The sequence below is a fragment of the Paralichthys olivaceus genome, chromosome 6 (genome assembly GCF_024713975.1).
Source record: "Paralichthys olivaceus isolate ysfri-2021 chromosome 6, ASM2471397v2, whole genome shotgun sequence".
NCBI lineage: Eukaryota > Metazoa > Chordata > Actinopteri > Pleuronectiformes > Paralichthyidae > Paralichthys > Paralichthys olivaceus.
The window spans coordinates 11126818-11146018 of record NC_091098.1 but is presented as its reverse complement, the minus strand read 5'-3'; the positions used below and the strand labels follow the sequence as shown (position 1 = coordinate 11146018).

General features: G+C 40.7%; 2 protein-coding genes across 3 annotated transcripts; both read left to right on the top strand.

Moving 5' to 3' along the window:
* Positions 1–6653: 6653 nt before the first annotated feature.
* LOC109630540 (vesicular inhibitory amino acid transporter-like) lies at positions 6654–10314 on the top strand. The gene is made up of 2 exons (XM_020088798.2): positions 6654–7482; positions 8237–10314. The coding sequence occupies exons 1-2, from the start codon at positions 7102–7104 to the stop codon at positions 9422–9424; spliced, it is 1569 nt and encodes a 522-aa protein (XP_019944357.1). The 5' UTR covers positions 6654–7101; the 3' UTR covers positions 9425–10314.
* A 566-nt stretch (positions 10315–10880) lies between these two features.
* On the top strand, positions 10881–18697 carry bpifcl (BPI fold containing family C, like). Of its 2 annotated transcripts, none has more exons than XM_020088953.2 (16): positions 10881–11032; positions 11176–11293; positions 11600–11708; positions 13128–13259; positions 13939–14094; positions 14180–14243; positions 14354–14414; positions 14968–15059; positions 15216–15392; positions 15476–15535; positions 15791–15958; positions 16501–16568; positions 16657–16699; positions 17353–17413; positions 18209–18285; positions 18365–18697. In XM_020088953.2, exons 2-16 carry the CDS (start codon positions 11194–11196, stop codon positions 18440–18442), a joined length of 1446 nt encoding a protein of 481 aa, XP_019944512.2. In that variant the 5' UTR covers positions 10881–11032; positions 11176–11193; the 3' UTR covers positions 18443–18697. The 2 variants fall into 2 exon arrangements, with proteins under 2 accessions (XP_019944512.2, XP_069383468.1); XM_069527367.1 differs by having other exon boundaries at positions 18209–18289.
* Positions 18698–19201: the final 504 nt, after the last annotated feature.

The following is a 19201-nucleotide window of genomic DNA, read 5'->3' as shown; positions in this document are numbered from 1 at the left end:
TGTTGTGTATGAATACCATGTGGATGTGCTCTGAGGCAAGGCGAGCTGTTTTTATTTATAAAGCACATTTCATACACTGAGGTAGATTCAAGGATATAAGAGGATATAAGAGGCAAAAGGGATGAACCGGATAAAATTTGGATGAAACAATTAGTTAAAGGAGTAAAACAATACAAACGATGTTAAACAATACAAGAAAATTATTTTGATGAAATTATGAAATAATTTGGTTAAAAGAAACATACATACTTTTGACCACCAGGGGTCGTACTGCGACTTCATTGATTGTAATATGAACGCGAGATGAGACACATCGATTTATAAGTCAAACACTCTGATTAGGCCTATTTATCATTAAGTCACAGTGTACATGAGCATTATGAAAACATTTCTCCCTCATGTTAAAAATAATTTACTGAAAAGAAAATGACAATGTACACAAGGCATTTCAATGCACCACTAAAGTCTGACTCATTGTTTCAAGCTGTGCAGCCTCAGTTTGTTCAAATCCACAGACCTCCATTTTAAATTCTAGTCCCACTGATGGAATGATGCAGTCATAAAAAGCCCTGTGTTTACTGCAGATCTATTTTCTGTCTGAATGCAAACTAACTGTTATCATCACCTCAAATTGGGCACAACTGGGATTATTTGCTGGACATGCATAGAGTTGATTTTGAATGAAACCATGTGAAGAGACATTTTCCCTCAGGCCTGAGATTCCTGATTCCTTTCTGTCTGCCATCCTGTTACTCTCAGCTGACCGGGTGAAGCCTCAGCTGGTGATGTGGGACACCTGCACATGGGAGATGCTGCACGGCCCACTTCAGACCACTCAGTCAATGAACGTGCTGCAGATCCCACACTCTGATTGTTATCACCCTGCACTGAATAATCTTAACCTTGATGGAATTTCTGCTCACATGGCTTTATACTTTTCTGTGCAACACTTTGTCATGTTCCATAAATGACTGGCTATCTAAATTAGCAACACAGAACTTTTACCTTTCATTCATAATTAAATTCAGCAATCTGTTAATGAGCCAAAAATTAATGAGAGGGATTAATATGATGTGAAACATAATCTATGTTGGACTAAAATGGAAGCATCAGATTGGAGCATAATCTTTTTTTCAATATTGTTCTTCACAGCGGTGTTCATTATGCTCTTATTTATTGCCTTGTTTTTATAGCATAATATTTAATAATATATTCTGACTGCTAAAATAATGAAATGATTAATTCACTGCACATGCAGAGGCTAACTGTAACTGTAGAATCCCTTCAAAGGTGCAAGATTAATATCAGACATATTAATCTTGAAGATTCTATTTGAAATCCAAAATATGCCAAATATGTCTGAAGTCAATTATGTTTTATGTTATTATATTTACAATATATATATATATGTTCTTGTTATCTGTTATTTGTGAATTCATTGAAGAGATTCTCTCATTTAGAAGAACATGCAATTAACAGTAGGAAGTGAGAGGGTTTATTTCCTGGACAGCAACGATATTTGGGTGGAGAGTATAAGAAGGATGGAAGAAGGAAAGTGTGTGTCTGTGTGTGTGTGTGTGTGTGTGTGTGTGTGTGTGTGTGTGTGTGTGTGTGTGTGTGTGTGTGTGTGTGTGTGTGTGTGTGTGTGTGTGTGTGTGAGGGGTGTTACTGTATGAGGTCTAATGGTGTGACACTGAAGCACGAGCACAGTTCAGTGCTCAGGCACAAAGCTCTAAGTGCCTGACGTCCCCCTCCTCCTGATGCTAATAAGCAGATCTGGGTCAGCTTACTCTCTCAAACACACATGCACACACACTTGCACATACGGCCTCAAATTCAGACAACAAATACACCCCCATCTACGTTCTCTCCTCCAAAACACACACGCACATGGCATCCATTACTCCCAGGAGGCAAGACATGACATTGTGCCGCTGTCCGTGCACGTTGCTCGCAGCTCTCTGCTTGTTGTGCTTGTCATCCAGGCAGCAGTGATGAGGCGCAGGGGAACTAATAGTCTACAAGCACTGTGGGACTGCCATGCGTGATGCCAGGCAGCGTCCATTTTGTGGAGGAATGAGCAGACTGTTAGTTCCCACTGACAGGGAGGGGAAGGAGGGCAATATTCTGTTGGATTGAGTTTTATTGAATGTTCATGAACAATAGGGTTTGATCACACGTCCTCACGTCACGTCCTCATGATTTCTAGTTTAATGATTTGTCTTTCATTTTATGTTTGGGTCGTTCCCACTGACCATGATATCATATAATTGAGGAATAGTCAGTGAACATTTCAATGGTAATACAGGAAAGTGCTGCATATTTAGGATGGATGGATAATAAACTACCAATTAGATAACTGATTTATTCTATTTGAGTTTTTCCACATATGTCACAGTGGAGCATCCTCTCTCTCTCCAGGGAGGAAACCCTGAACCACCAGCTCACTTCTGGTTCTGTCATGTGTTTCTGTGGGCAGGAAAAGACTGTGACTTGTCACTGACATTATGTTGTTTTGTTTGCAGAACGCTCTGAGGGGAAAAACATCTGTCAGTGACGATTATGTGTGATTATGAATCACAGAGTTCTGCAATCATTTCCATTTTGTTCTCAACAGAGAACTTTCTTTTGTAAACAACAGGGTAACCACATGATGCCACTTTTTCTCATAGAAAACGGAACTTTATCCATCTTGTGTTTTTATGATGTCACAATAGAGTTATCCATTAAAAATGTATTCTCTGCTACATTTCCAATGTTTAGAATAATATTCACCTGTTCACAGGAGCAGAAACTCCTCGGTGAGTGAGGGAGTGATGAAATGACAGTTGGAGGAGCAGAGACCAGTTTACATAACAATCGTGACTCTGAGCACTTCTTATATATCAGAGCATCACTGTGGACAAAACCCCCCCACAACCTCTATGACTCTGCTCCACACCCTGTCACGCCTGCACAGACACGCACACACACACACACACACACACACACACACACACACACACACACACATTCTCATTCCTCTAGATGCACACACTGTAACCTCTATCTCTTTGCCTTTCTCTTACTAACTCTCTCTCTCTCTCTCTCTCACTCACACACAGACACACACACACACACACACAGTCTGTCACTACCGCTCTCTTCAAATGGCCCTGTAAGCCCAGCAGATATTTTTGGGCCAGAGAGTGATTAATGTGTTTGTGCACCTGTCACTATTCATGCATTCATGTATGTGTGGGAGTGTGTGCACAAGTGCATGATGTGACTGTGTGTGGGAAGGGTATTTCTAGATTGAAAAATATTAAAATGTGTGTTTGTGTTTGTTGGGGGGGGGCAGTGATGATTGGGAGAGTCCTCCCTACGTCAGTCACATTATGGGGACTTGTCTTTCTTATAGGGACAAAACGCAAGTCACCATTAAAATTAACACAGTCCTGGGAAGAGGTTTAATCAGGTTCAACATTTGTGTTGTTGCTTTCCCCAAAAGAAAACCAGGATGTGTGTCACTGTGTTTTGAAAAGAGGCTGACAGGACATCTCATTCACCAGTAATTATATAAATATATATACACGTCACCTCTTCTTTAAAGTCTAGGAAAAAATATTTCCTCGACACATTCCTGAATCTACCCAGGCTATAACCAGTCTTTTATCTCCATTATTATTTGTGTACTTCCTCTTGTATTTTAACCATTTGTTTTTGTGTTATGCAGGGATTTATACTTTGTGTTGAAAAGTGCTTTATGAGTAAAGTTTTAATAACTATTAACACCTGTAATTGGAGGTAAAAATATCATATTTTCTGAATCACACTTTTCAGTCTAAAATTGTGGGCCTTCCACTGAAACAGATGTGTTTAACAGTTTTTTTGTATTTTTACAAAATAGTTAAATTTCATTTATGTGGCACACATACTGTTTTTGGATTAGATGTAGAAAAGACAAAACATTTTCACATCTGTGGACCTTGATTTCCTAAACCCCACAGCCTATTGTGCAACAGGAAAATGATTGAATCTGGAAATAAGTGTGACTAATTTGTAATTTTGTGCAATGTCTACTTGCGCAAAGCCCGGACATACTTCTGAAAACATCGTGACCCCCATCAGCTCATCAACATTATCAAACCATGAAGATGCAAAAAAATATGTATTTTCCATGAGCAAAAAAAGGAAATAAAATTCTCAGCACTGTGCATCATTGAAAGAAGGAAGCATCATTTCATTCTGTTATTTGTATTTCGCTTTTTTTGAGGTTTGGCTTGAATGCTTTAAATTATTTTTACATTGAGTCAGTCAGGTGCAAAATGCAAACTACTTGCTGGGGAAATCTCTTTTCTCCAAAATCTCAACACACACACACACACACACACACACACACACACACACACACACACACACACACACACACACACACACACACACCCTTTCCAATTACTGTGACCATGGCAACTATCAGAGATTATTGCTCCCAGTCAGGGCTGCATGGCTGTTAAAGGAGGCGGTAAGCCCTTCCATATCTCAGGCCTACACACACACACACACACACACACACACTGCACTGAATTAATCCTTCTCTTTGTAGCCTTATTGAAGTTAAATTGGTCGCCACAGCAACCAATCTCCAAACCCTTTCAAAGAGAAAAGAGACTGAAAATCCATTTTGTCAGCTCAGAAATACTTCATCGTGTTTGACAGAGCTCAATGTATTAAGGTATATTTTATAGCTATGTTTGTAATATCGTATTATATACCCGCCTCATTACGTTTCCTACGTCTTCTCTTTTCGTTGCACATTTTTGGTTTATAGAGGCTGCATGCGTGTAGCCTATTTTTTTTTATTTTTTTGCGTGCTTGCGTTTCTTGTAAATGCGCGTGTGTGTGTGACATTTGCAGCCCATCCTCAGTCCCAGCGTCAGCCCGGGGTTTGTGCATGTGCATGGGGGGAGGGAGAGATGCCTCAAGGTCTCTCCCTGGTTCCTCACTACTGTCCCACAAACACACACACACGAACACACGCACACACACACATACCCCCAGACATTGATGACACACACTCACTAACAAACACTGCGTTGGCCTGAACACAAACAGCAGCTGGCAAAGCAGCCCAAGTCAAGCATGAAAATATGCGGAACTTTCTCTGTCCTCTGGCTGCTTTCTAAATTTAGACTTCTCCTCCATGTTACGTTTTTTTTTATTTTGTCTTGCGACGCTGCTAGTGCAACATTGTCTCACACTTCTCACAAGATTTTCCTGTTTTGAATCCGCCTTGAAAATGTCTCAATATGTTCACATGTCCTCTGATAATTACCAGAAATGTGTTGTTTTTCAGGGTGTGAAGCTTTTAAATGATGGCGACTACAGAGAGGAAAGACTTGGGTTTTCAGCCTTCTTGCTGTAGTGGGCTTCATTTCTGCAAGCATGCTGCAAAAAAAAAAAAAAGAAAAGAAAAGATGACAGCTTTGCTCAGCCGTGTCACAGCAGATTACGGCGGTGAAGACGATGTGCTTCCTATTCCCGACGATTAGAGCCGAGGTGGAGAAGAAATAATTCTCCCTCTTTCCTCTCCTCTGTGTGGAGCTTCGGTAAATGTAACAAAGCTGCAAATATCTATATATTTACTAGCTGATAATTATATTCGTTTTTTTTATTATTATGTGATGGAGAAATTAATACAAGCTGAGAGGTCGTGTTTTCCTTGCAGTGTGTGTGTGTGTGTGTGTGTGTGTGTGTGTGTGTGTGTGTGTGAGGAGCTGTCCGTGGTGCTGCAGCATCAGGCCAGATGCACGGTGCTCATCATATCACCAACGAGTTGCTTCCCTCCGCGCACAGCCTGCACATGCACATCTGGAGTCCAGCTGTTAAATGAGCAGGAAACGTAAAAATCCGCATTCATGCGTGAGGAATTCATGCACAAATCTGGGCAAACAGCGCCATTCATTTAAATGTTGGGGCGGTATTTCACGGGAATAATTTAATTGTGTTTTTTTACGCAACAAAAGGATTTTTTTTAAATAAAAAAATACAATATTTGGAAACATTTGATTATTTCTATGGGAAAACAATAGTTGTGTTTTTTATTTTTAAAAACAGTATCCCACATATGTTCCATATATATACTTTTGTCTTGATATTTTTGAAAATAGGTTCAGTGTGTGCCTCATTTCACAAATATAAGATTGATTCACGTGTTAAAACACAGTTGAACAGATCAGGTGGAAGACTTGTTTATCCTTACGATTTTATTAAAATCCAGTTAAATTTTGATAACAAATACAAATACAACTGCAGATGAATGTTAAAAAATATCATAAATACAGGCTATTTTTAATTCCTCATTTTTTGATAAGTTGATGCAGAAAGATTTTTTATTGTTAATGCTATTGTTGCATGCATAATGGCCGTGTGTGGGGCTGGGGCTGGGGGGGGTACCTGTTGACAGAGTAGAGCACGAGGGCAGGTGAAATGTTTGATCTTTTCATTCATTCAAGCAATAATGTCAGAAACATTGCAACACACTGTCGCGCATCTTACTCTATGCGGACACGTGCACACTCCTCTCTCTCTCTCTCTCTCCGTGACAGTTCCTCCGCTGTGCACGAGCCGTGTTACACCGGCTCTCTATGCGGACACGTGCACGCTCCTCTCTCCCTCCCTCCCTCTCTCTCTCTCTCTCATTGGGTGATGCAGTCAGAGATTCCACTGCTCGCGCTGTCACCACCAGGACCCCCAACAGGGAGAATAAAAAAACAGCTTGGATGAGAAGAAATATGCGAAATTGTCTTTTTTAACCACAAATGATCGAGGACACATTTTTTTCCTCTGCATGTTTCGGGGCGTTTCCTCGCTGAGACTCATGTCTGAGTGTTTTCTTGTTCTTTCTGTGAAGGACTAATATGGATGAGCAGGCTGAGAGAAGAGGCTGAGGATTTGTGAAGGGTTTGGGTGAGACGGTCAGGCAGCTCCACATCGAAGAGGCAACAGGCATGACTTCAGTGTAGCACTGAATTAAACCTCTCTCCTGCATGCATCTGCAGCTCTGCTTTTTCACTCCGTAATATCATTCTCATTCGAAGACCGCATTTACTCAGATAGAAGATGGCTCACCTGATCCGACACAAGCTCTCCAACAAGCTGACCAACGCGGCCCACACGGTGTCCAACAAATCCCAGGCCAAGGTCAGCGGGGTGTTCGCCCGCCTGGGCTTCCAGGCCGCGACGGACGAGGAGGGCCTGGGTTTCGCCGAGTGCGACGACCTGGATTATGACTACAGACAAGGGATGCAGATGGATGTCCTTCAGGGAGAGGACGAAGGGGCACACGTGGAGGGAGATGGGGATCTGGACGGAGACAGCCACTACCAGAGGGACGGCACCGGGCCCCGGCCTTCGTCCCTGAAGACAGGAGGCTCTCTGGACGAGGACAAACCAAAAATCACGACATGGGAAGCTGGCTGGAACGTCACCAACGCCATTCAGGTACACTGTGATCACTTTATTATCAAAATCATGTGAGGATGCAAAGAATAGCATGAGATGCATGAAGGCCTGCGACTGCACAAGATGTCACCTTGAAGATGTTTTAGGAGGAAGAGGGCCTGGAGGTGCGCGTAAATTAAACCAACAAAAAATAGAATAAAGAAAACTATTTAACATAGCAGAATTAAATTATATTTTAATATATTTTAATCTGCTATATTTTAATCATGGCCGTATTAAATGCATGCTTCCATTTAACATGAAACAATTCTTGGATTGTGTGTGATTCTTTGCATTCAGTGGGTCTTAGAATGTATTTATTCAAATCTGTTTATCAGCTGAGCTGCAGGCAGGGCCTGTTCCTCCGTGATAGACCTGAGTCTCAATGGCTCCACGTGCTTATCAGCGGCTCCATCAAATGCAGTTTTTAAACAAATTAACGAACATTTCGTTTTGAAATTGTTTCCTTTGAAAGCTCTAATTTCCTTAAAGCAAACTAAAGGCCTGTTTTCTCAAGGGCGAAGTGAAATAGAAAAGAATTGGTGTGATGCAGACATGAGAAATGGATCCGTTGTGTTAAATCACACATGTTTGCTTCGCATGACGCTTGAATGCGCAAATATCCCCATGTATTTTTTACTGTTATTATGTAAGATGTGCGCTGTGTGAGCCAGTCATTGCCCGGGCTGCCTCGACCTGTCACTGCGATGTGGGCCTCGTCCATTACCATTCAACTGCGCCTCTCTGTCCGCAGGGCATGTTCGTCCTCGGCCTGCCGTACGCCATCCTCCACGGCGGCTACCTCGGCCTCTTCCTCATTATCTTCGCGGCCGTGGTGTGCTGCTACACGGGCAAGATCCTCATCGCGTGTCTGTACGAGGACAACGAGGACGGCATCAAAGTGCGCGTCAGGGACTCGTACGTGGACATCGCCAACGCCTGCTGCGCGCCCCGCTTCCCGTCCCTGGGCGGCCACGTCGTGAACGTGGCGCAGATCATCGAGCTGGTCATGACCTGCATCCTCTACGTGGTGGTGAGCGGCAACCTGATGTACAACAGCTTCCCGGGTTTTCCCGTCTCCCAGAAGGCCTGGTCCGTGGTGGCCACGGCCGCGCTCCTGCCGTGCGCGTTCCTGAAGAACCTCAAGGCCGTGTCCAAGTTTAGCTTACTGTGCACGCTGGCGCACTTCGTCATCAACGTCCTCGTGATCGCCTACTGTCTGTCCAGGGCGCGCGAGTGGGCCTGGGAGAAGGTCAAGTTCTACATCGACGTGAAGAAGTTCCCCATCTCCATCGGCATCATCGTGTTCAGCTACACCTCCCAGATCTTCCTGCCCTCCCTGGAGGGGAACATGCAGAGGCCCAGTGAGTTTCACTGCATGATGGATTGGACTCACATCTCTGCCTGCGTCCTCAAGGGCCTCTTTGCCCTGGTGGCCTACTTGACGTGGGCAGACGCCACCAAAGAGGTCATCACGGATAACCTGCCTTCAACCATAAGGGCCGTGGTGAACATCTTCCTCGTCGCCAAGGCGCTGCTATCCTACCCGCTGCCTTTCTTTGCTGCAGTTGAGGTTCTGGAGAAATCCTTTTTCCAGGACGGCGGCAGGGCCGTGTTTCCTGACTGCTACGGCCCCAATGGGCAGTTGAAATCCTGGGGTCTCGGCCTTCGAGTCACCCTGGTAGTCTTCACCTTGCTCATGGCTGTCTTTGTCCCCCATTTTGCCCTTCTGATGGGGCTAACTGGAAGCCTCACCGGCGCCGGCCTCTGCTTCCTCTTGCCGAGCCTCTTCCACCTGAAGCTCCAGTGGAGGAACCTCCTGTGGCACCACGTCTTCTTCGACGTTGCCATTTTTGTAATTGGAGGCATATGCGCCATATCTGGCTTCATTCACTCGGTTGAAGGACTCATAGAGGCCTACAGGTACAATATCCAAGACTGAGAGCTTCAGAGATGACCTTTTACTGAAACGTGACATCCCATAATGCCGCACTCCTGCAGGCTGTCATGACTCAGACCTTATCAAAACATCATGTTGACCACTTGACATAGAAGCTTGGGAGGAGGATTATTAGTGTGAAATGTAGCCTACATCTTTTTATTTTGCCTTCGTGATATAATGTGCAATAATGAACTCTACAATCATAGTGTAAAGTCTAGTCTTCTCATTCCAGAAAACATGTTTTATTAAGTGGACACAGGAAAACAGCCTCCGCATGACAGGGGGGTGATTAAATAATATGCAGGCATGATGGAGCCCGTCCAGGCCTGAGTCTTCATGCAAAGTTATCAGAGAGCCAGTGAAAATGTCCGCCGTGGCTCTATAACTGTGAGTGTGTACGTGTTTATAGTTGGGGAATGAAATATGTGAAAAACAATGAGGTGAATATGTTGTTACTGGTTTTTGAGCTGCTAGATATATCATTAATCCCACTTCAGAGAAAATATAAGAGCAGGGCACCCTTCAGATCACAGGATGCTCTGTGGAATATTAAAAAACCATGAATAACTTATGTGTAGTTGTTTAAAACAGAATTACTTTTTATTTTCAGTTTGGTTTTTTTGTTGTGTTTTATTTGACATCTTATAGCTAGTGGTCCTGTTGATTGGTTTTGTTTTCTTGGTGTTTCAAGTGTCATTCTGGATGAAGTGAATTCAAAGTTCAAGCAAGTGGGTCCTAACTGTGTTATATGTATGAAAACTGTCTGTCTGATGATATTCTCTTCCTATTGAACGTGTTACTTGTGATTTAAATGGAACTAATCATGGTGTGTGAGACCAAGAGTTTGTTGAATTAAGAGATAAATAAATCAAATATTTTATGGCTGGTGATTCTAATGTCTCCTTGCGCATTGAAATGTAATGAAATGTTACCGGGGGGGGACTGAAAAGCTTCACAGCAGATGTTAGCGACCCTAACCTTAGTGTCATCGGGGGCTCCGGCCTGTTAATCACAAACCCTCTCTCCGAGGGCAGGCCCACCACAGGCTGATCAGACCTGGGTGTGCACCGGAAATCTTGGGGCCCAAAATAATTGTTAAAAAAATAACAGGTTGTGGAGAAGACGGATTTTTGAGCCAATAGATCTCAAAGTTCTTCTTTTGCTCATTCCGTAAAATAATTCGAAATACATAAGTCAACAGAAGGTAGTAGGTTTCACTTCCCCTTTAAAGGTAACTGTCCATATGTCTAGATATGTTTTTATTCTAAGATACACTGACATCAATTTAAAACACTTCTCTACCTTCAGTGCAGGTGCGTATTTCTATCAACACTTTGCTGGTATATGTCGTGAGTTCTTTTACACACTATAGTGTCTTTCAAATCCGTAATTAAGAGAAGAAGAATAACAAAGAAAAAGGAAGAAAAAGTACCATGTGGTTTTCGAGACACCAGCACATCACTATTGTCACGTGTGGCTGAGTTTCACTTCTCGGTGATACAGGAAGCACCAGCAGCGCATAAAGCACAGAAGCGGAGACGACGTTCGCTCACATGTAGAAGAAACATCAGCAGCCACCTTCAACCAATTCATCCTGCAGTGACTCAGGTATATGCTTCATATCCACTTTAATATGAACACCATGTTGGATTGTAGACATTATGTTTCACACTAGGAATGTAAATGTCTCATTAGTTCTGTGAGTTTTGTGATTAAAGTCATTACTCACATGTTTTATTTGGTGCAAATAGGGGGGGGGTCCCGGCAACATGCTTCTGTCTGTGGCAGCAGTTCTCACACTCTTCTCCTGCACCTGTGCAGAAAACCCTGCAATACAAGTCATCCTGACCAACAAAGGGCTTCAGTATGGTAAGGTGTAAGAGTGAGAGGCATTGTTTTACTGTTTATGATTTTACATAATTCTATTTGGTATTGTTTCTTGAGTTCATATTATATAAATTGACTTATTTATTTCCTTTAACTTTTTTTCCTTTTTTCAGCTAAACACGGTAACTGTAAACATTATTTTTCATAGTGGGACTAATAAAGGATAATAAATAATGTTATCTCGTGTTATCTTATCTTGTAAGAGTAAAGCAGGAGTACAAAATCTTACTGTATGATCTGTATGTAAGACATGTTGCAGTCACACTTCATGCATGTGCTGTGTCTCAGGGAAACACGCAGTGACAGACTGGATTCAGGGGATGTTGGAGTTCATCACCCTCCCTGACTTCAATGGTCACGTAGGCTCTGTGGTCAATATACACTACACACTGACCGGGTACGTTATACATTCGAGATTCCTGAACACTGACGTTCTTTTTGGTTCCAAATTTCATAATAAGATTATACCCCTTCAAACTGTTTACTATTTAAAGAGAGTAGATGGGGTATATTTGAACTTTTGGGTGCAAAAAAAAGTGAGATAAGATATTCCTTTATTAGTCCCACAATGGGAAGATTTGCAGTATAACAGCAGCAAGAGTCAAATAGCCATCAGCAATGAATTAGTAATATGCAATACTTAAGTGTAAGGAATATTAAAAATATGTAGAAAAATATGAATGTAATTAAACTAGTATATACAGTGTAAAGATATGTAATTGTAGTGTTTATACATATAAAAAGTATATGCAGTGTGAACATGTGAACAGTGAATGGATTGCACATGAACAGTTGATATTGCACAGACAGATGAATATAGCACATTGAGAGTAAAGAGAGGGAGGTGCCATCTCACTGTAGGTCATTTAATGTACCTGTCATGTTAAATCTTAAAACCACAGCACGGTATGCTGCCAGGATTTTAACACGCTCTAAAAGAAGTAACGACATGACACCAATCTTTGCTGCCTTTCACTGGTTATCTGTGAGTTATTGATTTTAAGATTTGAACGGTTGGGCTCTTGCTGACCCCCTCACTGTCTGAGATCCTCCAGCAGAGCCCGACTCACTGATGATAATAACTGTAAATACACCTTTCAAAATAATCAGGAAAAATTAAAGGCAAACAATAAGACACATGCCAAAAGCATTTTTAAAAACACACAGCATTGTAGCACAAATAAAGAAATATAAAGTGTTACAGATAAGAGAAGATTAAAAAGATCATAAATTGAAATACAATTATTAAAGTAGTTGGTTAGATCAGTATAGTAGTAGAAAGCTTACCTATGATAGCGTGTCTTTTAGAGAGATTTAAAAGAGGATAATGATTTCCTCAGGAAGATTGTTCCACAGGGGAAGACCTCAGGTTACGACAGGGACTTATTGAAATGTACTTTAACCTTAAAAGTCAGCAATAAAATCTCAGAATCAGTTCTAAAATGTATTGAAGCCAACGAAGAGAAGCTAAAATGCTCTATTTTAGTGAATCTGGTGAGAAGTCTGACTGCTGGAGATCTCAGGCAGGAAAACTCCCATCTTCTTTTAAATCTCTACTCAAGACTCACTTTTATCAAATGGCATATTCTTAACCTTTGGTATGGTTGAAACAATAGAATATTTTCCTGTTACATTTTATATTTTGTATTTTATTATGTTCATCGTCTGCTTTATTGTAAAGCACTTTGTAACTTTGTTTGGAAATTTGTTCTCTCAACAAAGTTATTATTATAATTATTATTGTTATTGTTATTATCAGTAGGTCTCTGTCATTTCACCTATTAACGCGTGCCTGTGCTCTCCTCATGTGCTCCAGCACCAGTATAAAGAAGTGTGACCTTCCAGAGCCGTCTACTGAGTTCTATCCCGATTCCTCAGGATTCAAGACGTCACTGTCAGGCCTCAATGTTGCATTGTACGGACAGTGGAGGACATGCCTCGGTATATTGTGAGTTTGATCTAGTCTCTGCCCTACATGTAAACTCCTTCATCTCAAAGTCAGCGACTACACAACCCAGGGTTTGCATACTGTCGGGTTTTCCATTTGGGCGAAAGACAAATCTTGAGAAAAGTTATCATCAAAAGTGTGATAAAAGTGTTGTTGTATGAAAATCAAACCTTTTTACAAGGTATAAGTTACATGCTTCTGTTTTAAATGTTGATTGAGGAGTTCATAAAAGTCATCATGTGGTTAGAAAAGTGTCTCTTTAAATGTGTCAGATCAGTGCGTCCTGTCTTCTGTTATTTTATATGTTCATGCGTGCAGCAGCTTTGGCTTTGTTCTTACACAGATTCCACCATCCACGCTTTTAATTTGTAACATATATCTTTACTTTGCTCTTCAGGTCCCAAAAAGACAAAAGACAAGATTGTTGAAACCAGTTTGTGCCAAACCGCCCTGGATCAAATACAGACAGTGTAAAGGGACAGATGATGTTGCACCTTATACAGATTAAACTCCAGATATTGATTGATGCAATAAAAAAACCCATGATAACTTATGACTTGATGAGTCACTGAGGCACAGTCAGGCAGCTGATTTTAGGTGGCTGATGGTGACTTGCAGCTTTTGTGTCTCTTGTTGCACAACCAGATTTCCACGTGAACTGATGTGTTTGTGTTTCCAGTCATGACAAGGGGACGTTCGACATGGCTGTGTATGGGGTGAATGTGATCTCTGTGGTGGAGCTGGGGAAAGATGCTGGTGGCCGTTTGTCTGTGACCAGTGTGAGCTGTGACGCTCAAGTTGGACGTGTAGACGTCAGATTATATGGTGGATCCAGGTACAGGAGACACAGAGAGAGAGAGTCACAGAGGGGGGGGTACTGATGTCAAGACATAAAGCCCTGCATTCTCATTTGTCATCAGCTGGATGTTCCGGTTCTTTCAGAAGCTTTTCAGGAGACAAATCAGGAGAGAAATCGAGATCAGAGTGAGTGTTTCTCCTCATCGTGTAGTCATTGGTCTTCCCTGATGTGATTATCTGAGGATGAATAAACTGTGAACATTTTCTGAACCTTTGTAATGTTGTTCCCTCCTCAGATTTGCCCCAATGTGGAGGAATCGATTGTAAAGTTAGAGCGATACCTACAGGCCATGAACGGTATTGCAGTAGACTACTATTATAATAATTCGTCTTCTTCTTCTTACTATTATTGTAATTATTATTATTATCAATGCATGCAATGTAACACGTATGGCCTTACATAATATTTGATATAAATAGCAGATTAAACTAAAATTGGACAGGATCTAACAGCCATCAGGTAAGACAATAAAATATATTAATGAAATGAATAAAAACAAAAGAAAAAGGCGTTTGTAATAAGAAATGTCTTAAAGATTCTGTCAACAGATGTAAAGCCCCTAAGACCATGAGGGAGACTTTTCCACAGTTTTAGGGCAAAGTGATTCTAAAACAAGTAAAATCATTTAAAAATAATTCTGTGACAGACCTGCTGAAGATTAAAGCATGTATTAACTATTCTGTGTCTGCTCAGGAGAGAAAGGGTCCGACTTTGGAAATATTCCTGAAAAGGAATATAGAGACCCCAATTACAAAATGAAATGCACACTCTGACACCAGGGTCATAAGACAGATGTTACTTTACTTTAGGTTATGTGAGATAAAACTATTAACTTTCTATTTTATCCAGTTTCCTTCGATGTGGGTCAGGCTCTCACTTTGAACCTCTCTCTCACCGGTTCACCTGTTACCAATGTTTCAAGTCTGAATCTGGGTCTCAAGGTAAAGGCACACACACACACACACACACACACACAAACTTTCATCTTACACACACACACCTATACGTCTGTGTTCAAGCTACTCTGGCACCTATAGCTAAATGAGGGCTCGTGCATGTGAAAATAAAAAATAAAATTGGAAACTCTTTATTTAAAGGGTGAGTTCTACAGCATCAAAACTCACGCAGAGCCTCCGTTTGAAGCTCAGCCTTTCACCGTGCCTGAGCAGCAGGGCTACATGTTGTCACTGGGCCTGTCGGACTTCACTGTGAACTCTGTCTTGTATGGATACTACTCAGCCAGAATGTTTCAGACCCTCATCAACGACAGCAATGTAAGTTCAAAAAGCAGAAAAGAAAGCAAGACAATTTAAGTTTGGTTTGAAGTTTGCATTTCCTAACATTGTCATCCTTTCAGATCCCTCCTGGTTTTCCCCTGCACCTGAATACCAGCCTGATGGGACCATACATCCCTCAGGTATGTTCATTTATATATGGATTATATTTAGCTTTTATTATCTCTGTGTATGAATGGCTTCTGCAGGCACCTAATCCCACAGAGCCAGCATCCACATACTTTAAGGTCAAGAAAACAGTCCTGTCCCTTTTAAACTTTAAACATCAATAATCTGCTCCTCCATACAGTGAAGACTCCAAAATATGCTTCTCAAATGTTTTAATTTACCATCTAATGAAACAGAAGAATATTCAAACCATCAAACTCTCTCTGCAGCTTCCCAAGATGTTTCCAGGTCTGCTGATGAACCTGCAGGTTAATGCCACAGAGGTTCCGATGTTTTCCTTCCAGCCTGATGCTGTTAACCTGCACATCCAGGGCACCATTGAGGCCTTCGCCATCCAGCCAAACGCCACAGAGACTCCACTGTTCAAACTCAGTGTTGTGAGTACCATTTTTTTTCTGTCCTTTTAGCACGCCCAGAAATAAATGTTCATGTGAACATCTGCACACCTAGAAGCTCATGTTAAAGGATTTATTTGCCGTATTATGATGTTTTGAGCAAAACGATCTTCCTCAAAAATACATCTTGGTTATTTTTTGTGAGCTTGTAAATACATATTGTATCATTATTATTTATTAGGAAATCCTTTAACCTCTGGGCCAAATTGAAACGTATAAACATTTTGTTATTATTCAATCCACAGTAGAAAAACTTACACAAGTGCTCAAAGGATCTGTCAAATTATTCTACAATCAAATCATCAGAAAGTTAATGAATGGATGATTCCTATAGTGTCAGTTATTTACAGGCATAAATGGGAATCGTCATGATTCCAGCTTCTCAAATTAGTTTTTATCACATTGTTCTGCAAAAGCTTCTGCTGAATGTCAGACATGTTGTTGAGGAAACAACAGGGAAAATGACTTCCTGGTTAAAATAACCATCCTCTGTAGCCTAAAGTCAAACCACTGTCTTCTTCCAGGTGTCAAACTTCAGCAGCACAGTGTGGATCGCTGATCAAAGAATCAAAGGCTCCGTTTCAATGGACAAGTGAGCATCAGCACATTTTAAAAATACAGATGTGAGATCACAAACTCAGAGCTAAACTAATGGTGAGTTATTGTTTTCTCTCAAACAGTTTCTCACTGACACTGGTGGGAAGTGAAATCGGAAAATTTAAGGTAAATGAAACATGATAGAACAATGCACCATGTTTTGTTTGTGTGTGACTGTAAACAATCAAGTTCATGTGGTGGAAATTTATCTCGAGATGTGAAATAAAGAGTTTCTCAGACCGGAGTTGTCTTTAGGTCTTTAGATTTAATAGAAAGCTCTGCAGAGGGTTGCACACTCAGCACACCTCAAAGTGCAACAACCCTGAATAGGGAAAGAAGAAGGGTTTATACAGACAGGTAAACAGGAAACATAAGAGACAATTGTTTCTGAGCATGAAAACTGATTAACACAGTTTTCATGCTATTGCTTAACTGGTTAACACTGTCTGCTCTTACTTCTGCATAAAAGAAGAAGTTTGCTACTGCACAGATCAGGGTCAACAAGAGGATCATCATCAAGAAAGGACATGAACTCTGAGGTTACTTCCGCCAAGTGCATAGCAACAGTCAGGGCATTTGATTGTTGAGGATAAAAAAGTAAAAGTCTGTCTAGTTTCGAATCGTCCGTCTGCACGTACGCCAGACAGTTTCTCTTATGCAAACACAATTGTGTTTCTATATAAGTGATTGTTGAACACAGCACACAAGCATTGATCAGATATAGGAAAGAGTTCAAGCAAAGTTCATATGCATGTTTTCCATCACATTCCTCTTTTCAGACTGATGCTTTGGAAAACGTTACAAGGAAAGGAGTAGATACTGTCCTGGCAGAAGTCAATGGTGAGTCTTAGTTTCATTTATTTGTCATTTATTCATATCTCACTTTGTGAATCACCGGACAACTTCCTAGTTATCAAGTATAATCTTGGTACGTAGAATAAATTCATGATTTTAGTTATTAAGGCACATGTGTCATCATCATCAGATCAGCCTGCTTTAAAATGATGAATGAGGAGCATCTCAAAGGTCCAGTGTGTAAGATTTAGGTGAAAGGGAACTCTTGGCAGATATTTAATGGAGAATAATCCTCATGATGTTTTCACTAGTTCATTTCATCTAAATTTAATTGTAGTTTTCTTTACCCCAGAGAAGACCCTTTATATTTAAATACTTTATATTTATATCGAGGGGACCCTCTCTATGGAGGCTGCCATGTTTTTTACATTAGTCCAGACTGAACAAACTAAACACCTTTTGAGTTTTTATGACATTTAAAGGCTACCACAGGTTCTTTTCCATGTTTGGAAGGAGAGGGTGAGGTGAGGGGTGTTCAGCTGCAACATGCAATTTCAAAACTGGATATCACAAAATTCTACACACTGTACCTTTAAGTTATACTTTTGTAAAAGTTTAACAAATAACCAAACACTAAATACTTTGGTCATAAGTTTCATATTATAAGTATCAGGACTTTAAAAAAGATTGTGTAAGAATCTGTCTGTATTCTGAAGAGCCTCACAGACATGAAGGAAATAGCCTCTGTAGTGGAGGAGGAAATGTTCAGTAGTGGTTGACTTTTTTTTCCTTCTGATATTACGAGTGAATCAATTTATGATTTGCTATTTTCTGTTTCAGAGGAACTGGCCGTAGGTGTCCTCATACCCAGATTGAAACATGCACAGCTGGTCAACTCAGGTCTGAAGGTGCAGGAGGTCAGTAACGTTAAAAACAGCTATTAAATATTTGACTTTTCACTGTCTTTAAACTGACCACTGTCTTTGTTCCTAACAGGGATTCATCGACCTCTTCTCTGATGCTGAGGTGTTAACAGACAGAGGCTTCAGCTTACAGACTAACAGATCTGTGTAACTCTCAACATCAAGCAGTTCACAGACAAGTTTCTGTATCTGATACCACACGACAGAAGCTTGAGCTAAATGATTAAGTCGTCTGAACTCCAGTTCTGGATCTTAGACTGGAAATGATAAATAATACAACGATTAAGAAATGTTACATACATAATTTACACATGTAAAAAAAATCAATTCAAATCAACTCTGACTGCAATAAAAAACAATGTTGCCTACGTAATGATGAATAAGATTAAATATTACTGAATCCCAATCAAACTGTCATTAGTACAAATATGTTGAGACCTAACTTATTATAGGGGATGGGAATTTTACTGTCACCAGAAGTCAGTATTCATACTACAGAGTATGAAAGTACAGACTCTTATATATTTCATTATTTCTAAGGGTGCGTTCATGTATAAATATCATGGTACTTTAATGCTGCTCATGTTAATGAGTAAGTAATAACCTGAATTGAAAAACGTTCTTTCTACAGTAGAAAGTCAAAGTTTTATTCAGGTTTTGTGGAAGTAGTACTACCAATTCGCAGAATTAATGAAAAGGGGGTGGGGCTTGTTTGCCAAGTAACAGAGTATTTGATTTCTTCTCACGTTTGAAGTTTTTTCCAGTTTCCAGCAGAGGGCGCCACATTCCATAAAATATACACAAAGAATCTTAAAAAGCACAAAATGAAAGAGGGTCTAAAAGTATTGCTGCTCTGGAACTTCAATTGAAACAGTCTAGTTTTAATTTTATATATTTCTGAACCCAAGGA